At 38.1% G+C, this 25,207-nt stretch overlaps 2 protein-coding genes across 3 annotated transcripts in view; one reads left to right on the top strand and one right to left on the bottom strand.

Moving 5' to 3' along the window:
- Window positions 1–9,598: 9,598 nt before the first annotated feature.
- Window positions 9,599–10,092, bottom strand: LOC114899516 (transcription elongation factor A protein-like 8). The gene has a single exon (XM_029230375.1). The coding sequence runs from the start codon at window positions 9,950–9,952 to the stop codon at window positions 9,599–9,601; it is 354 nt and encodes a 117-aa protein (XP_029086208.1). The 5' UTR covers window positions 9,953–10,092.
- Window positions 10,093–24,407: 14,315 nt separating this feature from the next.
- SOAT1 (sterol O-acyltransferase 1) overlaps window positions 24,408–25,207 on the top strand; it is a 54,077-nt gene continuing 53,277 nt past the window's right edge. The window contains exon 1 of one of the 2 annotated variants that reach the window (XM_029230069.1): window positions 24,408–24,620. The gene's annotated coding sequence lies outside the window, so the exon portion shown is untranslated. The remainder of the gene's footprint in view (window positions 24,621–25,207) is intronic. The other variant, XM_029230066.1, reaches the window with a different exon arrangement.

Here is a 25,207-nt window from a genome sequence, read left to right as displayed (position 1 = left end):
TGTCTGAACTCTCACCATTAATTTAGCACTTCTTTTGCTTTATGTGGTAATTATTTGCATACAAGAAATGTTTCCCAGATAAACGTTTCCTTATAAACTACTTAAGGACAGAACTTGTCTTTAATGATTTCTTTTACTCCATACAGCATGAAACCAGTGTCAGGCACACATGAACCAGTTAGCTGTGTTGATGGAAATAATCAATAAACAATCTATAGTAGGAATAGAAAAGAGTTTTATTTGAGCCAAATTGAAGACTATAGCCCCAGAGACAGCTTCTCAGATAACTGTGAGGAACTGCTTTGGAGAAGCACTGTTTTCAGCATGGTTTTATATATTGTTGGAACAAAGAACATCAAACAAGTCAGGGATACATTCCTGCAACGTTTCAAAAAAAAGAGATCACCCTGTTCACAATGAGTTGGTATCACCTTGGTGTCTGGGAAGGGAGTCTCACCATTGAAGGAATACCAGCATTGGCATTCAAAGAGGGGAGCCATTTAATCTTATTTTATTTTATTTTATTTTATGGCCACGCCACGTGTCTTGTGGGATCTTAATTTTCCGGTCAGGGATTGAACCCAGGCCCTCAGCAGTGAGAGCGTGGAGTACTAACCACTGGATCACCGGGGAATTCCCTAATCTTTATTTTTAACATGGACATTCTTTACTTCTGGTCAGTGTATACTTTTCTTTAATAATTTAAGCAGATATATTAACACAACATTGTAAATCAACTACATTTCAATAAAAAAAATAAAATAAAGCAGATGTATAATGTATGTTTGGTAAGCTAAAACCAGGCTGTTTTAGTTAGTACAACATTCAAGTTAACTCACATTTAAGCCAGAATGACTTCCCCATACCTCAGTATGTGAAAATTTCTTTCATCACTTCCCCCTTTAGATTGTAAATCTTTGAACAGAAAGCATTGATGATCAAAATATTTGTCCCTTGATGCCAGAGTGATTGCTGCTTGCCCTGGGTCCATCATGTCCCTCAGGGCTAGGCCTCTTTTTTGTTGTTGTTTATATGTGTATAGAGATTTGCCTAGTTATCCACATTGAGGGTAAACTAATCAGATATAGTGAAAAAGCACACAGGTATGCGAATGGGAAAATATTTTAGAGACTGTACACTTTAGCAATTGCACTGAATGGTCACACAAACATTGTACACATACTTTTAGCAGTAGGCTTAAAGCAAGCAGTGATACATGTCATGATAGCTAGGAAAAGAATACTAATACATACTGTGACAATGATAATCGTCTGTAAAGCAAAACAGAAAAAAATTGTCTATTCCTGAGGGGAGTCTACTGAACAGATCATTTAAAGGGTTAGTTTTTCTTACATCTTGTAACCATTTTGCTTTTGGGGAAATTTTTTCTGGGTGTGTCAACTTCTCCAGAGGTATTGATATGTGTAACAAGTAGTATGAGTAATAGCACAAATACCTCCTTGTTTAGCCCATAGAAAATCTAAGGCAGGGACTTCCCTGGTGGCGCAGTGGTTAAGAATCTACCTGCCAATGCAGGGGACACGGGTTCAGCCCTGGTCCAGGAAGATCTCACAGGCTGTGGAGCAACTACGTCTATGTGCCACAACTACTGAGCCCGTGCACCACAACTGCTGAAGCCCGCACACTTAGAGCCTGTGCTCCACAACAATGAGAAGTCCACGCACGGCTACGAAGAGTAGCCCCCACTCGTCGCAGCTAGAAAAAACCCACACGCAACAACGAAGACCCAACACAGCCAAAAATAAATTAATTAATTTAGAAAAAAAAGAAAGAAAATCTAAGGCTACCCTGTTATCTAATATTACTTGGGCTAAGGAATTTAGGGGTGTCTATTGTGCTAAAATGCTTTTTACAGTCTTTTGGCTATTTGACCAATAGTGGCTGATAGATTTCTGATCATCTCTTTGTTTGCATATACTCTTGCATTAGGAACCAGGATTCCCAAAAGATTTTGCCACCAGGTATCTTGGTTTCTTGCTAACATGAATCTTTTGACTCTGTAATGAAGAAAGGAAGGGAGTTCATCTGTTTCCTTATGTACAGAAAATGGGGTAACATAATGTCCTTATAAATATAAAACTTCTATTTACCAGTTATTAAGACGTTTCTATGCCCATCCTTGGGAAAGTGGATCAGTTCCAGTACCACATATGAAGACAAAACCTGGGGGAGCACAAGTGATCCCTCCCAGAGTGCTCTCATTGATAGCCTTATTAACTGGAAGTTTTGTCAACACAATATTAAACTATGGGTCATTTCTCTTGTAGGCTTTCCAAAAGTCATCTGCATGGTATTTAACATATGGGAGTTGCTGGCATAATTTATCTGCATTTTTCTCTTTAAGACATTTTTCAATAGAGTAAGAGACAGAGTGAAGGGATCCTGGGGTAAGTTGTGCTCAGTCTCTGAGGACTGAGGATAGTATCTGAGGATACTAGATGGACACACTAATGTGTCCATCTAGTATGTTGAAGAATTTGAACGTGAAAGGTTAGGCCAGAGGGGGGTTGGTCTAGAGGGATGGCAATATTAAGTACATCTGAAAGTCAGTGATATGTATTAAGAGGGGCCTGTATTGGTCTTATGTTGACTGAGGAATTTGATGATAGATCCAACAATTGGTTACATTGCCCCAGAAGTATACTTTGTGATAAATTTACTAAGAATTTTTTTTGCCATCCTGAATATGGGGTCAAAAGTATAGCTAGAAGTAAAACAATAACTTTAGATTTTGACAGGGGGACACACATTTGGTAAGCTTTCAACTGAACTAGTAGAATGGGTCTCACAGTCCTGGTCTGGGTTCTTGGGTAAGCTGTTTACTACTGTTGTCATCTTTTTCTTATCCTGGTGTGAGTGTTGTTGGAGGTCAGCAGTTCTTTCCATAGACCAGTCCAGTGCAGAGGCCCTTCTTAAGTAGAAAATATAAATTAAAGAGTCAATGCCCTTCGGTTTTATTGTGCCTATGCTACTATACCTGATAAGGGCACTTTCATCTAAGTTGGAGAGAGAGTCCTTTAATTGATGTCTTTCTCCAGTATGTATAATCCCCTGGTTGTGGGTCATGGGGCAACTGATCTTCATCCAAAGATAGATTACTGTGATCAGCTTCAGAAACAAGCTTAGAATATCCTTTTAATAATTCAATTAAATTTTATTATAATGTAACATAGTAACAAGAAGCCAACTAGGGAGTAGAAGGCAGGAAATACCAAACCTCAAAGACAGTAACACTAAAACTTAATATCCATAAAGGTATATCGTTGAAACATAATTTTTTATCTTTAAGCTTATCCTATTTCTATCAAATATAGTTAAATTAAAACCAGTTTGTTTGCTAAATAAGTCTGGTTTCAGTAAATTTGGCCTGATTATTTATATAAGTATAATTGATCGTATAGGCTCTTTTAAATTTTGCTTTGCTGGAACTTTTCATAAGGAATCTCAAACTGAACTTTTAAAAGACCTCTCAAGGCCAGGAGAGCCATGCCAAGGACTTGTCATCAGATCCCATCTGCAATAGCTACAGATTTAGGTGGATATCTCTCTTCTTGAGGTACAAAATATCTTGAGGTTACTGCACCTGCCAGGAAGTGGCCTTCCTTCCTTCCTGGAAAGCTCCTGCTGGGAACCTAAGAGTTTCCAAATTCTGGAGGGTTCAGGTAGAGATAAAAGGTAAATGCTTCAATTCTCTTAACAAGGGTATAATTTACTAAATTGCTGTAAGTCATAATTAGCTTAAGGCGAAAATTTCCCTTGCATCTGGACAACAAAGATTAAAAGCTAGTAATATTTCAGACAAAAAGTTGTAAAATTATAATCATATTTATTCATTCAAAGCCATGTAATTAATTTTTGTTCTACTTGAGTCCAGTTTTCTCCATTAATTCTGTCCACATTGCCTGATGATTTAGGGTGATAGTAGTGACAGTGATAATTTCAAGAAGTTTGTGAGGTTTTTGTTGATTTGCCCAGTAAGTGGGTGCCTTGATCACTGGAGACTGTAGAACTATACCCCAAGTGGAAAACACATTTTCTAAGTTTCTTTTTCATTGTGAGGGCATCAGCTTGCAGCAAGGGGAGGCTTTAACCTTCAAACAAAAAGATGGGGTTGGCCAGGGAGCCAAGAAGTGCCAAGCTGTTTTGGGTTTCCCATAGCCCTGACTGTTTAATTCACAGCTATTGTTTACCCATCTTAATTTCTCTGATCTAGGAGCAGACTCTTGCCAAAAGTCGGACAATGAGGGGTAAATTTTTGCAAAAACAGAATGGACTTTATCTACACGTGCCATAATCTTTACAGATTCTGTTGGTGTTGTCTTTGTTTTTTTTTTTTTAAAAAAAAATATTTATTTATTTATTTGGCTGCACCAGGTCTTAGCTGTGGCATGCAGTATCTTCATTGCTGCCTGTGGGATCTTCGTTGCGGCACGTGGGATCTACTTCCCTGACCCAGGCCCCCTGCATTGGGAGCGTGGAATCTTAACCACTGAACCACCAGGGAAGTCCCTGTCGTTGTTGTTTTTGTATGAAAGTCAACTAGGGTATTTCCCTAATACTCAGGTTCAGTCCCTTTCATGTGAGCCTAAATTTTGATGACAAATAACATTTTATGTTAGGACATATAAGATTTATATGAATTTCATATAATTTCTCAAATACTTATATATAAACACAACATAAAGAAGGCTTAATGTTACCTTTTATTTGACAATGCTTCCCATGTAATTTAATATACAAAATAAGCCTAATTAGTTTAATATCTCTCTTTGAGGTGCTTCAGGACAAAATCACTTTCTTTTCCCTTAACAAAATGCATTTCCATTCTTCTTATCTCCTTTTACTGAAAACACACATCTTATTTTCCTTGTATACTGAAATGCTTCCCTTATTACTTCTAGTAGCTTTAATTACACCTATGTTATAATTTTTAACCCTTAAAAAACCTTAATCTCTTGAGAAGCAGGCTATTGTAAACTGTCATATCAGCACTTCCTGATGGGTAAATCTGTGAACACATTTTATAACCTCTAGAAACGTACATTTTCTTATAACATTCTTCCCTCAATGTGGTATAAGACATGGGTCTAATAAATCCAAACATCTTTAGTTTTTCTTTAGTAAGAAAAGTAGGTAAACTTAAGACTTGCTTAGCAATTAATGTTTCAGTATTTTATCTTAATGAGAAATGATCTGGATATTCAATGAATTCTCATCATTCAATTTAACTTAGCAAAACTCTAAAGTTTCAAGTTACCAAAAATTGGAGAAACTATTTTTAGGTAGACAGGCCATAAAATATAATCATTATTTTTTTTAAATTGAAGTATAGTTGATATACAACATTATATGTTATGGGTGTACGGTATAGTGATTCACAATTCTTAAAGTTTATACTCCTAGACCCTCTGCCTAGGATCTTTCCTTAGGTCCTCTTCACCTAGGAAATGTAACAGTACCCCTTTAAGACTCCAAGTCTTAAGATAACAGCTCAAATAAAAGTCATAGACTGTCACTTAATACAAGGAGATCTAGATATCAGAAAAAACTCACCAACGCACCTGAAGGGTCTGTGAAGCCAGGAGGGCTCAAGGGGCTGTGCTTGGTACAAAGGCGCTGGTCCAGTATAGACTCCAGGTAACCTCAGATGGGTTTTTCTGATATCCTGCCAACTATGCCAAGCAATGTTGATGGAAATAATCAATAAACAACCTGTAATAAGAATAGAAAAGAGTTTTATTTGAGCCAAACTGAGGACTATAGCCAAGGAGACAGCCTCTCAGATAACTCTGAGGAATTCTTCCAGAGAAGCATAGTTTTCAGCAGTATTATATCTTATAAGAACAAAGAACGTCAAACAAGGGATATATTCTTTCAAAGCTTCAAAAAACCAGATCACCATGTACACAGTGAGTCAGTGTGGCCTTGGTGCCTAGGAAGGGAGTCTTTATCATTGAAAGAATACCAGTATTGGTGTCCCAGGAAGGGAGGCATTTAATCTTTATTCTTAACATGTGCACTCTTTACTTATGGTCAATGCGCCCTTTTCTGTAATAATTAAAGCAGATGTACAACGTATGTTTGATAGGCCACAAACAGGCTGTTTTAGTTAGCATAAAATTCAAGTTAATTTGTGTATAAGCTAGAATTATTTCCCCATACCTTAGTATGTAAAAATTTCTTCCATCAATAGTTTGAATGAAAGAACCTACTTGAAAAAATATATATATATTGTCAGTTGGAAGCATGTCTGTCTTGGAATTTCAACCTATTGAATCAAAAAGTGATAATTTGGAAATCCAAATATTCCTATCTTTGCATTTAAGACTGTTTTAATGTGACTGCAACTTAACTTTTCAATCTAATCTTTCCCTCCTCCACTGTGTTCCTGAACCCATGGTTGATATGAGAATGTCCAGAGGGTACAAAGTCACAGAATGAACAAGGTACGTTTTCCCAGAGACTAGTGTTTACTTAAAGACTTTTTCTTAGAGATGGGGGTGGATGGGGAATGTGAACGTCTGCACAAATATGCTTTGTCAGATTTTTCATTTCAGGCATTATGGAGGATTAGGTGTCTAGAGAAACTCTCCTGGTATAGGACACCTAAAAATGTATATATATACATATATATATATATATAATCAAATGTTGGTGTTTGCTCTGGAGGCATGTGTCTACATGGATGGCCTAAAGCTTGAGTTCTAACAGGTGCAGTGAGCAGGAGAGAAAACTAAAGGCTTGTCCCCTTATGGTGGAAGATTGGATGGAAATCCCTACATGGATCTGAGAACCCCAAGGAGATATAGTACTTTACTTCAGCTTATAAACAAGGAAGAAAATACCACACAGAAGGATTTATCAGTGACTCTTGTCTCTCTCAACTTAAGTTTTGTTGGAGGAAAAACATGACTTTGGCAAAATTTCTGAACTATGCAAAAAACAAACAAAAGATTCCAACTAAAAATGTAGTTTAAAGTGGGCTTGGATTGCTACTTCTCCGCCTGGCAGAAGCACCTTGCAGAGCAAATTCAAATACTCTCTGGGAAAATGCACTTTAAACCTAGGCCTCAGGGACACCCCAAGGAATATGAGCATGCGTATGGTAACTCTCTGTTTAACTTTTTGAGAAACTGCCGAACTGTTTTCCAAGGGGGCTACACCATTTTACCTCCCTACCAACAATATAGGAGGGTTCTAATTTCTCTGCATCCTGGCCAACACTTGTTACTATTTGTCTTTTTTATTATAGCTGCCCTAGTGGGTATGAAATAGTATCTCACTGTGGTTTTTTGTTTCTTTTTAATTAATTTATTTTATTTTATTTATTTTTGGCTGCGTTGAGTCTTCGTTGCTGCACACGGGCTTTCTCTAGTTGTGGTGAGCAGGGGCTACTCTTCATTGCAGTGCGTGGGCTTCTCATTGAGGTCGCTTCTCTTGTTGCAGAGCACAGGCTCTAGGTGTGCTGGCTTCAGTAGTGTGGCACACAGGCTCAGTAGTTGTGACTCACGGGCTCTAGAGCGCTTGCTCAGTAGTTGCTGCGCACAGGCTTAGTTGCTCTGTGGCATGTGGAATCTTCCTGGACCAGGACTTGAACCCATGTCCCCTGAATTGTCAGGCAGATTCTTTATCACTGCGCCACCAGGGAAGTCCCTCTCATTGTGGTTTTGATTAGCATTTCCATAATGACTGATGACATCGAGCATCTTTTCATGTGCTATTGGCTATTAGGTCTTTGGAGAAATGTCTATTCAATTTCTTAGCCCACTTTAAAATTGGGGTTTTTATCTTTTTATTGTTGAATTAAGAGTTCTTTATATATTTTCAATACAAGTACTTTCGATAAAGTATAATTTGTCTAATTTTTCTACTGTTGCTTGTACTTTGGGTGTCATACCTTAGAAATCATTGCCTAATGTAAAGTCACAGAGATTTAGGCCTATGTTGTATTTCTAAGAGTTTTATAGCTTTAGCTCTATTTTGAGTTTTTTTTCGTTTTTGTACATGATCTGAGATAGATGTTTAACTTCATTCTTTTCCATCTGGCTGTCCAGTTGACTCAGCATCATTTGTTGAAAAAGACTATTCTTTCCCCATTTAAGTGACTTGCCACCCTTCTCAAAACCAATTTACCATAAATGTAGGGTTTGTTTTTTTTTCTGGACTCTCACTTCTATTCCATTGATCTATATGTCTAAACTTATACCATAATATGGTTTTCTGGGTTTTTTTTATTGAGGAACAGTTGATTTACAATATTATTAACCTCAGGTGTACAACAGAGTGATTCACAATTTTATAATTATACTCTACCTATAGTTATTACAAAATATTGGCTATATTCCTTGTGCTGTATAATATATCCTTGTAGCTTATTTATTTTATACATAGTAGTCTGTACCTCTTAATCCACTACCCGTATCTTATCTCTACACCCTTCCCTCTCCCCACTGGTAACCACTAGTTTGTTCTCTATATCTGTGTCTGCTTATTTTTGTTATATTCATTCATTTATTTCTTAGATTAAGATACAGTATTTATCTTTCTCTCTCTGACTTATTTTACTAAGCATAATACCCTCCAAGTCCAGTCATATCGTTGCAAATGGCAAATTTTCATTCTTTTTTATGGCTGAAGAGTATTCCATTGAGCATATATATCACATCTCCTTTCTCCATTTTCTGTTGATGGACACTTAGGTTGCTCCCATACCTTGGCTATTGCAAATAATGCTGCTATGACATTGGGGTACATGTATCTTTTCAAGTTAATGTTTTCATTTTCTTTGGATATATACCCAGGAGTGGAATTACTGGATCATAAAGTAGTTCTATTTTTAGTTTTTTGAGGAACCTTCATATTATTTTCCCTAGTGGATGCACCAACTTACATTCCCACCAGCAGTGTACAAGTGTTCCCTTTTCTCCCCGTCCTCACCAACATTTGTCATTTGTGGTCTTTTTTTTTTTTTTTTTTTTTTCTGTGATAACTGCCAGTTTTATTCCCCTGGCTAAGAGATCCAGAGGTAATTTGAGGTTTACATTTTTTTTAATAGTTCTTTCTTCAAGAATTTAGGTGCCCCCATTGCCCTTATAAGCTGGTTGCAAATTATTTGATTGACTCTTAATTATAAAAAAAAACTTTAATTCTTTTTGTATGTGTGATGTGTTCATTAAAAAATACATATGAGCAAAAAGAAAAAAACTCACACCACACAGGAATAAGCACAGTTAAATTTTTGATATATGTATGTATGTATACACACACACAATTTGAGATTTTCTCCTACATATGTGAGCTGATACTAAATATGTTACTGTGTAACATGTTATGTTTTACTTTACAATATGGAATGAACATATTTTCATGCATATGTGTGAAACTTCCCAATTGAAAAACAGACCTGGAGAATGTGTCAAAATACAAAATCCAGATGCTGGTAATAAGGACACTACCTAAAGCAAAACCCCACCAGATGATTAAAAATAAAACAAAAGTCAAAGATACATCAGAAAATGCTAACAGAAAGAAAGCAGGCGCCAGATTTTAATATCAGACAAAAAAAAAAAAAAAGAATTCAAGGCCTAAAGCACACAGGATGAGGACGGCTGCGTGAATGTCTTTGTTTCCAATGCATCATCACAAACGTGTTTCTTACTCTTCTTATCTCTTCCCTTAGCCTTTCCAACTCATCTACTCCTCTTATCATTTCTTCTGGGTCCAAATGCCTAACCGGAGTGTCCTCTTTATATCCCTGACCAGGCTGAGTCAGCCCTCCTCTAAGGTTTCCTTCTACTTCCTGGCTTACACCTTCTTCAAAAGGTTGAGGATTTCTTTCTGCCTCCTGTGGTACAGCTTCCATAGGGCGGTCTTCCTCAGCCTTTGGCATGTTCGGTGCTTTTCCTTCATTTTCTTCACAAGACTTTTGCATGTTGAGTATTTTTCTCTTATTTTATTTTTGAATAAATTAACCCTGCAGGGATCCAGGGGATTTTCCTCCCTCTTCCCTCACTCTATTTGGGTCGCTTCCAAAAGACCAAGAGTCCTGAAAGGATCCGGGGCACTTTTCTCCTCCAGCAATAGGGAGCTGCCTGTGGTCTTTTTGATGATAGCCATTCTGACAGGTGTGAAATGATATCTCATGGTGGTTTTGATTTGCATTTTTCTGATGATTAGTGATGTTGGGCATCTTTTCATGTGCCTGTTGGCCATCTGTATGTCTTCTTTGAAAAATGTCTATTTAAGTCTTCTGGCCATTTTTTAATCAGGTTGTTCACTTTTTGTTATTGTGTTGTATGAGCTGTGTCTGTGTGTCTATGTGTGTGTATATATGTATACATATATATATGATATTAACCCCTTATTGGTCATATCATTTGCAAATATTTTCTCCCATTCAGTAGATCCTTTTTTAATTTTGTCAATGGTTTCCTTTGCTGTGCAAAAGCTTTTAAGCTTAATTAGGTTCCGTTTGTTTATTTTTGCTTTTGTTTCCTTTGTCTTAGGAGGCAAATCCAAAAAAATATGGCTACAATTTACATCAAAGAATATTCTGCCTATATCCTCTTCTAGGAGTTTTATGGCTTCAGGTCTTGCATTTAGGTCTTTAATCCATTTTGAGTTTATTTTTGTATATGGTATGAGAAAATGTTCTAATTTCATTCGTTTACATGTAACTGTCCAGTTTTCCCAGAACCACATATTGGAGAGATTAGACATCTTTTCCCCATTGTATATTCTTGCCTCTTTTGTCATAGATTAATTGACCATAGTGTGTGAATTTATTTCTGGCCCTCTATTCTGTTCCACTGATTTATGTGTCTGTTTTTGTGCCAGTGCCATAATGGTTGGTTTTTTTGTTTGTTTGTTTGGTTTTGGTTTTTTTTTTTTGCTGCGTTGCTTCTTCGTTGCCGTGCGTGGGCTTTCTCTAGTTGCAGCGAGTGGGGTCTACTCTTCATTGAGGTGCATGGGCCTCACGTTGTGGTGGCTTCTCTTGTTGTGGAGCAAGGGCTCTAGATGCGTGGTCTTCAGTAGTTGCAGCACGTGGGCTCAGTAGTTGAGGCACGCAGGCCCTACAGCGCAGGCTCTGTAGTTGTGGCACACGGGCTTAGTTGCTCTGCAGCATGAGAGATCTTCCTGGACCAGGTATTGAACCTGTGTCCCCTGCATTGGCAGGTGGATTCTTAACCTCTGCGCCACCAGGGAAGTCCTGCCATACTGTTTTTCTTTGAATTTTACTTTATTTATTTACTTTTTATACAGCAGGTTCTTATTAGTTATCTATTTTATACATATTAGTGTATATATATCAATCCCAATCTCCCAATTCATCCTGCCACCCCCACCCCGCCATTCTGTTTTGATTACTGTAGTTTTGTAGTATAATTTCAAGTCAGGGAATGTGATTTCTCCAGCTCCGTTCTTCTATCTCAAGATTGTTTTTGCTATTTGGGGTCTTTTGTGTTTCCATACGAACTTTAAAATTATTTGTTTAGTTCTGTTAAAAATGTCTTTGGCACAGTGGTTAAGAATCTGCCTACCGGGCTTCCCTGGTGGTGCAGTGGTTGAGAGTCCACCTGCCGATGCAGGGGACGTGGGTTCGTGCCCTGGTCTGGGAAGATCCCACATGCCGCGGAGCGGCTGGGCCCGTGAGCCATGGCCACTGAGCCTGCGCGTCTGGAGCAACGGGAGAGGCCACAGAGTGAGAGGCCTGAGTATTGCAAAAAAAAAAAAAAAAAGGTAAGAATCTGCCTACCAATGCAGGGGACATGTGTTCTATCCCTGGTCCCAGAAGATCCCACATGCCATGGAGCAACTAAGCCTGTGTGCCACAACTACTGAGCCTGCACTCTTGAGCCCATGCCCCACAACTACTGAGCCCACATGCCATAACTACTGAAGCCCACAAGCTTAGAGCCTGTGCTCCGCAACAAGAGAAGCCACCGCATTGAGAAGCCCAGGCACCGCAACAAAGAGTAGCCCTCGCTCAACACAACTAGAGAAAGCCCATGCACAGCAACGAAGACCCAACGCAGCCATAAATAAATAAATAAATAAATAATTTAAAATGCCTTTGGTACTTTGATGGAGATTGCATTGAATCTGTATATTGCCTTGGGTAGTACGATCATTTTAACAATATTAAATCTTCCAGTCTGTGAACTCAGTGTATCTTTCTTTCTCCTTGTGTCATCTTCTATTTCTTTCATCAGTGTCTTATAGTTTTCTGAATACAGGTCTTTTGCCTCCTTGGGTAGGTTTATTCCTAGGTATTTTATTCTTTTTGATGCTATGGTAAATGGGATTGTTTTCTCAATTTCCATTAGTTAGTTCTTTGTGTATAGAAAAGCAACAGATTTCTGTATATTAATTTTGTGTCCTACAATTTCACCAAATTCATTAAAGAGCTCTAGTAGTATTTTGGTGGGGTCATTAGGATGTTCTACGTGTAGTATCATATCATTTCAAAAAATAACATTTTTATTCCTCTTTTTCAATTTTGATTCCTTTTCTTTTCTTTTCTTTTCTTTTTTTGGTATGATTACTGTGGTTAGGACTTCCAATACTGTATTGAATAAAAGTGGCGAGAGTGGGCAACCTGGTCTTGTGGAACAAGGATGATCTTGGGGGAAATGCTTTTAGCTTTTCACCATTGAGTATGTTAACTGTGGGCTTATCATACATAGTCTTTATTATGTTGAGGTATGTTCCCTCTATAACCACTTTGATGAGAGTTTTTATCATAAACTGATGTTGAATTTTGTCAAAAGCTTTTTCTGCATCTATTGAGATGATCATATGGTTTTTATTCTTCAAGTTTTTAATATGGTGTATCACACTGATTGATTTGTGGATACTGAACCATCCTTGCACCCCTAGGATAAATCCCTCTTGATCCTGGTGTATGATCCCTTTAATGTATTGTTGGATTCAGTTTGCTAATATTTTGTTGAGGATTTTTGCATCTATGTTCATCAGTAATATTGGCCCGTAATTTTTTTTTTTTTTTTTTTTTTTGCGGTACGCGGGCCTCTCACTGTTATGGCCTCTCCCGTTGTGGAGCACAGGCTCCGGACGCACAGGCTCAGCGGCCATGGCTCACGGGCCTAGCCGCTCCGCGGCATGTGGGATCTTCCCGGACTGGGGCACAAACCCGTGTCCCCTGCATCGGCAGGCAGACTCTCAACCACTGTGCCACCAGGGAAGCCCGGGCCTGTAATTTTTGTGTGTAAGTGTGATATCTTTGTCTGGTTTTGCTATCAGGGTGGCCTTGTAGAATGAGTTTGGAAGTGTTCCTTCCTCTGCAATTTTTCTGGAATAGTTTGAGAAGGACAAATGTTAACTCTTCTCTAAATGTTTAATAGAATTCACCTGTGAAGCCATCTGGTCCTGGACTTCTGTTTGTTGGGAGTTTTAAAATCACAGTTTCAATGTCAGTACTTGTGATTGATCTGTTCATATTTTCTATTTCTTCCTGGTTAAGTCTTGGGAGATTGTACATTTCTACGGATTTGTCCATTTCTTCTAGACTGTCCATTTTATTGGCATATAATTGTTCATAGTTTCTTATGATCCTTTGTAACCTTACGCCATAATATCTTTTAAAACCTAATCTAATGATATTTTATCACTCTGCCATGTTCTGTGGATTACACAGATCTACTCTGGTACAATACAAGAGGAATTATGTAAGACTCTGAGTACCAGGAGGTGAGAATCCTTTGGGGCCATCTTGGAGGCAAGGTACAACATAACAGTAACCATGTAATTATTATCTGGATGTATAAAAATATATGCTTTTTGTAATTTAGTAATACAATCAGACTTCTAAATCTAATAAAGGCTAGTTTCAAAATACTTACCCTAATCATCATGTTTAATGGCAAAACATTAAAAGCATTCTCTTTCAAACCAGGAAAAAGACAGAAATGCCCACTTTCCCCACTCTACTCACCATTGTATTACAGGCCTTAGCCAGTGTAATAAGGCAAGACAAGGAAAGAACTTGAAAGGAAGACATGACTCTGTAATTCGTTGGTGATGGTATGATTCCTACATGAAAAACTGAGGAAGAATCTATGAACATTTCATGAGAGCAGTTAGTAAAACTTCTAGATATAAGATTATACCAGCAGCAAAAAAGAACATTTATTTAAAAATGATAGCCTTACTGTAGCAACAAAAACTGTTAAATAATCTGGAAAAAACATACAAGATCTTAGTGGAGAAATTTATAAAAGCTTATTGAAAGACATTAAGGAAGACTAAATAAATAGCGAGATATAGCCTATTCTTGAATAAGAAAAATCAGGCAAGAGAGTCATGCCCTACTAGATTGAAAAAAATCTTAACATTCAGTTGTAATTATTGAAACAATGTGGTATTGATAAAAAGATTAATAAGTCTATGGAACTGACAAGAAGGCACAGAAACAGACTTTGGGAACTTGACATACAACAGAGTTTTCAGTTGAGAAAAGATGCTCAATTGGACCTATTTAAAGTTTTTTCCTCGTATCAAACAAAAATAAATTCCAAGTGGATGATTAAAGACTCAAATATGAAAAACAAAACTTGTAAAACTTCTAAAATAAATTACAGAAAACCTTCTTTGTGATCCCATGGTGAAAGAATTTAAGACAGAAAAGGGTGAAACCATAAAAGAAAATATTGCTACTTTCTGTCCATCAAAATACACTATAAAAAGAGTGGAAAATGCAATAAACAACCTAGAAGAGACTTGTAATGTATATAACTAGCAAAGTATTAGTACTCATAATATTTTTAAATTCTACAGAGAAAATCTAATGTAAATACAAGCAAAAGCCTTGATGTTATGAAAGAAAAAACACAAATGGCCACTAAATATATGAAAATGCTCAAAGTCCCTAGTAATCAGAGAAATTCAATCTAAAACTATAATATTTCATATCATGTGTACCGTACAGGCAAAACATAAAGGGTGATGAAGATGTAGAACAACAGGTACTCGCATTCACTACCAGCGAAAGTTGGTACAACCATTTTGGAAGACAATTGGGTATTTTTCTGGTGTTCTATTGCTGCATACAAGCCACCCCAAATTTAGTGACTTAAAATAACATTCCACAGTTTCTGTGCGTCACAAATTGGAAGGGGCTTGGCTGGGCAGCTCTGGAATCATTCATTCAGTTCCAGTGGGTCATCTGGGAGTTGGGGCCACTAGGAACTGGCTGGAATCATTCTTCATATTGTCTCAGCATCCCTCCTTGGGACCTCTCCACTTGGGCAGCTAGATTAAGCTCATAGCATGGTGGCCTCCGGCCTCTGGTTGGTCAGAGTCCTTATAAGGAAGCTAAAATCTTTTAGGAGCAAGTATTTGAGCTAACAAAATAGAAGGTGTATGGCCCTCTATAAACTAGCTTTGAAAGTCACACAGAGTAACTTCCACCATTCTCTATTGATTTAAAGTTACAAAAGCTCACCCATTATCAAAGAAAGGGGACATAGACTCCATGTCTTGATGGGAGATATGTCAAAGTCACATTGTAAAAAGAGCATTTGGATGGAAGATATTTTTGTTGCTATCTTTAGAAAATATTATGTGCCATAGGCACTATTTACTAAAATTTACTTCACTCCTGGATATTTACCTTACAGAAATTCCTTCCCATATGCATCTGGAGACACAACACTTTGTAATTACAAAAAGCTGAAAACAACATGTCCAGCAACACTGGAATGGATAAATATACAGCAATATTCTTCATAAGTGAAAGTGAATGAACTCTAACCACACATATTGATATGAAAGAATCACAAAAACAATGTGGAACTGAAAAGGCAAATTGTAGAATATATATATCATTTATATCAAGGTCACAAATAAGTAAAGCTATTTATGCTACTTTATGTTATATTGTTTAGGAATATCTATATTTGTGGTAAACTCGTAAATTATAGAGAAAAGCAAAGGAATGAGTAACATAAAATTCAGGATAGTGGTTTCCTGGGGGGAAAACAAGCAGAAGGAGAATAGTCTGGGAGGGGTATACTGGGAGCTTTAAGGTTCTGGGCTGTTTTATTTCTTAAGCTGAGTGGTAGTTACTTACTGTTCAGTTTAATAATAAACTGTTTATTAGGTTTTGAATTTGAATTAGGTTTGAAAACAGAACAGTTTAATAATAATATTTAAAATAAATGTATATATTCGTGACAATTCTCACAAAATTCAAAAAATATGTATTTATATAAAGGGCTTTGCCACATGTATAATGAACCTCCTTTCCCAAGAAAGTATATTAGCCAAGTTTAGAAATAGGAAACTTGTTTTCTCCTCTGATAATAGACATCTGAAACATTATATTTACATAGCACCATTGATATGATAGACTGGTATGCAAAGTTTGCATTGATTTTAAAGCTAAAACATGAGATTTCAAAGACACTGAGTGGGGATATGGGGACAAACGCTTAAATTTCTTGATGAATGGGACATTTGAGTTTATTCTTTCTCTGTAAGGAGATATTCTGGCAGAAAAGTTTTGAGAAGCTCTGAGTCTCCTGGCCAACTTGATTACTCATTATTTCCTGAACACATCCTGTATCTTCTGACTTCGTGCTTTGGCTCCTGCCAAACCTTTCAAGTCACAAAATTTACTTGGTAAAATAGAAGAGGTAAAAAGCCAACTTGTTCTTGTCCAGAACCAGGACGATTTGATCTACATTCTGTGTTCCTACAGAAGGGAAACAATCCTCTAACATTTGTGCAAGTCTGCCTTATGACCTAAAATTTGAAGACCTGGATCCATTGTTTCATACTGACGCTGCAACTGTACAAACTCAGCCAATAAGGGCGATTGTTTCCAGCTGATAGCAGTTTGGTGAAATTAATTGTTGCTTGACATTATTTTTGTTATTTAAAATTCATTCAGCCCTGACAACCTATTAGGGAATCTTAGTCAAATTTCTAACAGATGGCTATTTACTATATTGCTAAAACCACCACAATTATTCTTGAACTTTTACTGGTAATTTCTACAGAGTTAGATTCCAGTGGAAATTAAAGGTGGACTGTTAGAACATTGCATAGAGGATCTTATATAGTTCCAGAGTGGCTTTTCATCCCTGAGTATGAAGTTTAATGTGCTCCTACGTCTTCTTCTAAAACAATATACCGAAAGACATGTCTCATTACCACACATTGCCCAGCCCGACTCCAAGTCAGTGAACCTCTCACCTCCATAGATTGTTCATCGTGCCAAAGGATGTACATTAGTGAAGCAAACTGGGTAAACTTGCTCTCTATTGCGTATGCTTTTGATGTCTTGAAGGCAAAAGTCTTGACTCTTCACACCTGTCACTCCTGTCTATTTTTGGATTTCTTAAATCTATGATTTCTCAAAAAATCTCTTGAGGTGTACCTCCCACTTCCTACATATGTGATTCAGTTAAATTCAAAATCTATTAATTGTTTCCTATACTTACTGTGTTACACACTACACAGGGGAATCAAGAATGGGTAAGACCATCTCTGTTCTTCAGGAACAACAGAGAATTTTGTGTGTGTGTATGTTTGTGTTTGTGTGTGTATACAGGAAGTTGAAGTAGGTGGTTAAAAAGTATATAGATAACTGTAAATAAGGCAGGTCACACATGCTATTTGTAGGCCCACAAATAACATTTGTGGGATTGAGAACCAAAGAATAAATTGAGGCCCACGTGCCTTATGTTTAAGCCTTTAAAAGTTATAAATCAAGTTCACACAGGACTATCAAAGAAAATATATCTTCTTATATCAACAAACAAACCTTTATAAAAATCAAATGGGAAAATATATCTAAAGCTATAACTTTTGTATGACTGAAAGAGAAGTAAAATGTCAAATATTACAATTTAAATATTATTGCATGTGTCTAGATTTTGGGCTGATGATCCAATGATATCTGGATGGGGAATAAAATTAAAACATATGTAATTCATATATTATCATGTATTTATTTCATAACTTTTATCTTGCCATCATCAACAAAATCATTAATTATGTTATTATCATTAAGATTTTCATTTTTTGTGTGTGCACTATCTACAGTAATGATTCAAAGTATTAGTATACAAAATGTAGTAGAATTTAAAGTGTACAAAAATTGAATGTGTTGAATATATTTTCATTAGGAAAGTATATGTAAAATGTAAAATAAAAATTATTTTAATATATGTTTTAAAAGTTATTTCATTTATAAAATATTATAAAATATAAATTATATATAATTTATATATAATATAAAATGGAAAAATAAAATATAATTAATGAATATCAATATTTTAAGTCATATTATTTAAATAAAACTTGCATTTTAAAATGTTTTTCTTTTTGTCTGATGTATTACATGTAGTGAAGTACACAGACTTAAGTATATAGTTAGAAGAACTTTTACATTTGTGAACACCCATGTAATCACCACCCAGATCAAGACACTGAATATTTCTAACACAGCAGCAGGCTCCCTCATGCCTTCTCTTAACTGATAACTTGGCAAAAGGTAACCACCAATCAGACCTCTATATTAGTTTTTTCTGTATTTAAAAATTACTTTATTTAGATATAATTCACATACCATAAAATTCACCCATTTAAAGTGTACAATTCAATAGTTTTTAGTGTAGTCACAGAGTTGCACAACCATCACTACAATCAATCTTAGAACACTTCCATCACCCCCAAAAGAAACTGTATCTCTTAGCAGTCACTCCCAATTTCCACTCAATTCTCCCAGCTCTGGGTAATTACCAATGTTCTTTCTGTCTCTACAGATTTACCTATCCTGGACGTTCCATATGGATGGAATCATATAATATGTGGTCTTCTATGACAGTCTTATTTCCCCTTAGCATAATATTTTCAAGTTTTATCCACGTTGAAACATACGTCAGTACTTCATTTCTGTTTATGGATGAATCATATTCAATTATATGGATATACTATGTTTTATTTATTCATTCATTAGTTGATAAGCATTTAGTTTGTTTCCAATTTTTGGTTATTATGAATAATGCTGCTATGAATACTTTGCACAAGTTTTTGTGTGGACAAATGTTTCTCTTGGATATATACCTAGGAGTGGAATTACTGGGTCATATGGCAATTATATGCTGAACTGCTAGGCTGTTTTGCAAAGTGGTTGCACCACTTAAATATTTTTACTGTAAAGTCTATTTTATCCGATATTAATATAGCCACTCCAGCTTTCTTATGATTGCTTTTTGAATGATTCATGTTTTTCCATTCTTTTAATTTCAACCTCTGTGTATCTTTGAATCTAAACTGCTCCTATAGGTAGCATATAGATGGATTTTGTTTATTAATGTATTCTGTTCAATTCATTCACACAATGTTATTATTATCGATATAGTTGAATTTATGTCTGCCATTATAATTTTTGTTTTCTGTGTCTCATGTCTTTTTTGTTCATCTCTTCCTACTTTACTCTTTTTTTCTTTAACTGAATATTCCTTAGTGTAACATTTAAATTTCTTTAATGATTTTTTCCCTATATTTTTTGGAGTTATTTTCTTAGTGGTTTCTCTAGGTCTTACCATATCGTCTTAACTGACCAGAATCTTCTTTAGATTTATACCAACTTAGTTCCAGTAAGATTAAAAAAAATCATCTGGTGATTCAGGAAATCTTGAGGGTGTTTTCTTACGTGTGTATATTACCTGAACTATTATTACATCTATGGCAGTGCCTAAAATGTAATACTTTGCTATTTAGAGCTAGAGGCAGTCTATCGAGTCAAGCTGCAGTCTACTTAACAGGGATAGGTGGCACTCCTCCCTGTATATAAAGAAATCTGTTTGTAGAAAAACAAGTGATGACAGCATGCAAGATGACTGAATCACTAAGACAAGGAATGAAGTTGTGTCTGACCTCTCATTAGTTTGGGATCTGCCCACAATCTTATATTTCAGTTGGCTTCATTAACTCATTCAATATATTTTTCAGGTGGCTCTTACATATTTTGCTGGATGCTTCCAGAATACATAAAAAAGAGAGGAGTCCAACTCTCCAAGAGTTTTCAGGGACATACCAATCAAGGTTGTCCTGATTTACACTCTTGCCTCGTACTAACTTAGTCACAAAACCTTAACTCCGATGAGTCTATGTTTTCACTACGCCTGAGTGCCAATGGAGAAATTACACATATTTGAAACGGGATAAAGATTTGTTGCTTGTTTGGTATCATTAAGGGAGGTGTGACTCTTTGAAGAACTGAGATGTTGGACTTCACTGGCTGAACAGGGGTTAAGAATTCACCTGCCAATGCAGGGGGCACTGGTTCGATCTCTGGTCCGGGAAGATCCCATGTGCCACGGAGCAACTAAGCCTGTGTGCTACAACTACTGAGCCTGCAAGCCACAACTACTGAAGCCCGCGTGCCTAGAGCCCGTGCTCCGCAACAAGAGAAGCCACTGCAATGAGAAGCTTGCGCACCACAATGAAGAGTAGTCCCCACTCGCTACAACTAGAGAAAGCCAGCAGGCAGCAACAGACCCAGTGCAGCCAAAAATAAAATTAATTAATTAATTAAATTAAAAAAAAAAAAAGAATTGAGATGTTTGTATTTTAAAACCCGATTTGGTTCCTGTTCAGTTTCCCATTCTGGCTCCCTGTAGACCCCAGTGTCTTCTTGTGATATGGCTCAGTCCCCAGGTTGAGGCCACTGTTCTCTTCCTTCCCCACATCAAAGTTTAGCTGCATCCCTGGGTGGTAGGACTTTAGATGGCTTTTATCTTTGTGCTTTTCTGTACCTGATTTTATTTTCTGCAGTAAGTATGCATTATTGACACAATCAGCAAAAAAAGTTAGAGCTATTTTTATTGTAAAATTAAACAAATCTTGATTGCTTCTTGTTCAGTTTCTTTAGGTCTCAGTTGGAGATGGACTAGTGCAGCTTAAATATTAACCCGAGTAAAGCTTATTCTTCGTCCTTCTCCAGGAAGCATTTTCTTACTTCAGTCAGCATTAACTCCAGCCACCCAGCCTGCTATGTTGAAAATCCTGGATACATCCTGAACCACCACATCCAAACACTCTCTAATTCTGTTAATTGTCTGTTTAAATCTCTGTCAAATATGCCCACCCCACTTGCTACTGCCCTAGTTTAGGCACTTATCATCTCTCATCCATAGTACTGTAATGCCCTTCTAACTGGTCTCTCCACCTTCAGTTTCATTTCCTCTAGTACAGTCTCCTAAATCATGACTCTTCCCTACTTAACATCCTTTACTGGCTCCCCACTGTCTATGGGAGTCTGAGTCAGAATGTCTCAGCATGGTCTACATATTTCTTTTTTTTTTAAAGTTTTTATTTTATATTGGAGTATAGTTGATTAACAATGTTGTGTTGGTTTCAGGTGTACAACAAGGTGATTCAGTTATCCCTATACATGTATCTATTCTTTTTCAAATTCTTTTCCCATTTCTTAAGCCCTGACACCAACTTTATCTCTTGCCACTTCTTGGTAAGTAACCTACACTTCAACAATACTCAACTACTTTCCAGTCTGTTGCATAGTTCTGTCTCTAGTTCTGGCTCCCTCTTGTCTTGTTAGCCTTTGACCTTGTTTTTCTTTTGCTTAGAATGTCCCTCCTCCCTTGCTTGCCAATTAAATTTCTCTTTCTTCCTACTGGTTCAGAAAGCTAGAGTCAGGTAGACTTCCTCCATTCAACCTTCCCTCTCCTAGAGTAGCAGGCTGTGATAATCATTCTATCTGCTCCTACTGAATCCAGAAGATAACAACATCAAAAATAATGATAAACCTCAGTGTAGAAAAGTGTAAAATAACTGTTGATATTTATTGACTACTTATATATGCCAGCGTCTGTACTTGGAGCTCTGTAGGCATTGACTCATTTCATCCTTACAGTGACCCTGTAAGGTAGGCACTTAAAAAAAATTTTTTTTTAATTTTAATTTTTTTATGTCTTTACTGGAGTATAATTGCTTTACAATGGTGTGTTAGTTTCTGCTGTATAACAAAGTGAATCAGCTATATGTACACATATATCCCCATAGCCCCTCCCTCTTGCATCTCCCCCCCACCCTCCCTATCCCACCCCTCTAGGTGGTCACAAAGCCCTGAGCTGATCTCCCTGTGCTATGTGGCTGCTTCCCATTAGCTATCTATTTTACATTTGGTAGTGTATATATGCCCATGCCATTCTCTCACTTTGTCCCAGCTTCCTTTCCCCACCCCCCCAACCCCTGCCACCAAGGTAGGCACTTTTATTATCCCTTCTTATTATAATACTTGCCCTACTTGTCTTGAAATGGCTAACTTATTGTCAATCTCCCCAATAGACAGTTGTTTTTATTCATCTTTAGATTCCTAGCAACTAATACAAGTTCCGTACGTGTGGTTTTTGGAATGTGATAAAGCCAACATTCATATTTAACCAAGCCTTGATCCCAAGGAGTGAATGATGTGAGATTTTCAGGTCAGTGGTGGGAGAGGCTTCGAGTTTGGGCAGAGGCATTCAGGGTCCCTCCAGTAATATTAAATGATCTTTCCCCTTGAACTAAATGGCATCCTCCTACTTGCTTAAGAAAACCACCTGGGAGTCACCTTGTTTACCACCTTTCTTCACACCTGCACCTCAGGAAAATATCCTGAGATCCTTCAACTTCTGTTTCTATAGCAACCACCCTAATCCAGGTCACCATCATATATTGCATGGACTTGTCCAATAGCTCTCTATCATTCTCTGGCTTCTCCCTGTTCCATTTCTAACCCCCTGCAAGTCATTCTCTACAAAATAGGTTGACTTAAAAAACAAGACAAGACATAACTTAACGAACAAAAAATTCAAACAACAGGATTAGCCTTCTGCTTAACTTGCCAACCTCAGTCTCATACCCTCCACACAAGGTGTTTCAGGCCTCCTGGCCTTCTGTTCCTCAAACAAGCCAACGTTGTTCAGCATTAGCACTTCCGCACCCATGTCCTCGGTCTAGAATGCTCTTCTTCCCCATAATTGGCATAGCTGGCTCCTCCTCATTTAAGGCTTAGTTCAGATCATCTCCTCAAAAAGTCCTTTCTTGACCACTCTGTTTTGTTTTCTTCTTAACACATCACTACCTGCTATTATTTTATTTACTTTTTTTAAAAAGTTATCTTTTCCACTAGAAATATAAGCATCTAAGTGCTGGGCTTCTGTTATATTCACTCCTGTATCCCTAGCACCAAGAACAAAACGCAATATTTTTTGAATGAATAAACGAAACAAGGGGAAAAAATGAGCCTTTTTTGTATGTGTATATAGTGGTGAGCAGTCTTAAAGAAAGGAGTCCCTGTGTTCCTACTGCTCTTAAACTGGTAGGAGGGGAGAGGTGATGTATCAGATCCTATTGTCATCCAGGTGGCAGAATTAGCAATCACAACTGTAGAAGAGGTAAACTGGGTGTGCCTGCCAATGACTGCCAGTCCTGAATTGATTGAACGCTGAAGCCAGGTTCTGCTTCGGGGTGAACAATGCTGGGTGCTCTGGGCGGCTAGGGGAACTTATACAAATCTCTTTGTTAAAAGGTCCACCGAGAGTAGTCAGTTTAGGTAACCTTGATCCATTTGTTCAGGGCAGCCTGACCGGGTCATGGGTGGCCATCTCAACCTGATAGTGTAGGGTTGGATTAACTAGACAGGCTGGGTTAGCTCGTACTGGTTTGCAGGCTGAGAGTGTGGCCTTTCAGTCCCTGTTGCCCACATCATTCCCTTTTCACCTACCTTTGCCTACGTATTGGCCTTCATAAAATCTAAGCGATCTAAACAGATACAATCTAATTGTATCTAATGTCCTAATCTCTCTGCATCATTATTTTCTCTTTAATTGTGGAGTCCCCTTTTAAATTACTTCATTGCCCCGGTATTTCACTTACCTTACTGTCTCTTTATCTAGTTCGCTGAAGGACACAGTTGAGAACAATTTTCAAAGCATTAAAGCATCCCATGACAAACGCTTCTGGCTAGCGCTTCTAGTTGTCCTAGGGGGTCAGTTCAAACTGCAATAATCCACAGTTCTATAGGCGGATTCTGCGAGTCTCTGGAAGAGGCACTAGACTCGTCAGCTCTGCGCTACCATGCAGGGCTCCTTTTCGGACAGGCAGCAAGTTGCCTCGGTCCCATTTCTGCAGAACATTGAATCCCTGGGGTAGAAATGGAAAGCAAGCTACTGTCGCGGGAATCAAGGTCTACTCGCGCAAAGCTTCCCGCTTAGTGGGCCAAGGCCAGCGTGGGTCTCTAGCCTGGGAACCCCGCGCACTCGGGGAGGGGCGGGGCGGCCGTGGGCGGTGGGCGGAGCCTGACGGCGGGCGGGAGCACCAGTGAAAGCCTCAGCCGGCGCTGGCCGTGCGCATGACGCTGCGTAGCGGGCTGCGAGGCTGGGGGCGGAGGGGCTGGGGAGTCGGGCGCGTTACATTCGTTTGCTGTTGGGCTGGTGGCGTTGGCGGCCTGGGGCAGCCGGGAAGCGAGCAGCTAGGAGCCGACCTTCTTGCCAGCCGCGCTGTGACGGCTTCTCGGCTTTGCCCTCCTTGCTGAGGTCCCCGCTGTCAGGCTCCGGCCCCAGGTAATGCCCATGCTCCCCAGTCCCCTCCTCACTTCCTGCCAGGGTCCACCCGCCTCTGCCGGAGAAGAAGGGGAGAGAAGTGGCGGCTGCAACTCTGGCCCGGGGGCCTGGCCTTGTCCTGGGCTGAGAGGAGGGGGAGGCTCTGCGAGTCCTGGGCAGTTTGGGGGATGGGGCGGGCGGGAAAGTTACCTTCGGGCGCCGGTATGGCTGGCAGCCTTTTAAACCTTGGAGGTTTGTTTGGTGTCCCCCCAAATCCTGTCACATCTCTCAAGCCAGTAGTAAAGAAAGTTATGAATTAGAATACATTTTATTCCTTAAAAAGCGAAACCAAAAACGCACTCAGAGTGTCAGCTACTGACTGATTTTAGGGGAAAAAAGTGTGAAGGGATAGGTGGTACTTCAAGACATCGAAATCTGGATACCAAAGCCTTTAATCAACTCACTTCATTTTGAAGTATTAGGATGTGATTAAGTTTCTGTCATTCTTAAATGTTAATAGCCATGCAGTTTAAATGATATGTATGTTTAGAAGTTATTTGTAAGCGAGAAACACCTATAAGCTCTCAGGTGGGTGCTGTTTAAACTAA

The sequence above is a fragment of the Monodon monoceros genome, unplaced genomic scaffold (genome assembly GCF_005190385.1).
Source record: "Monodon monoceros isolate NGI ecotype Baffin Bay Population unplaced genomic scaffold, NGI_Narwhal_1 Super_Scaffold_18, whole genome shotgun sequence".
Taxonomy (NCBI): Eukaryota; Metazoa; Chordata; class Mammalia; order Artiodactyla; family Monodontidae; genus Monodon; species Monodon monoceros.
This window is presented reverse-complemented; position numbering and strand designations above follow the sequence as displayed.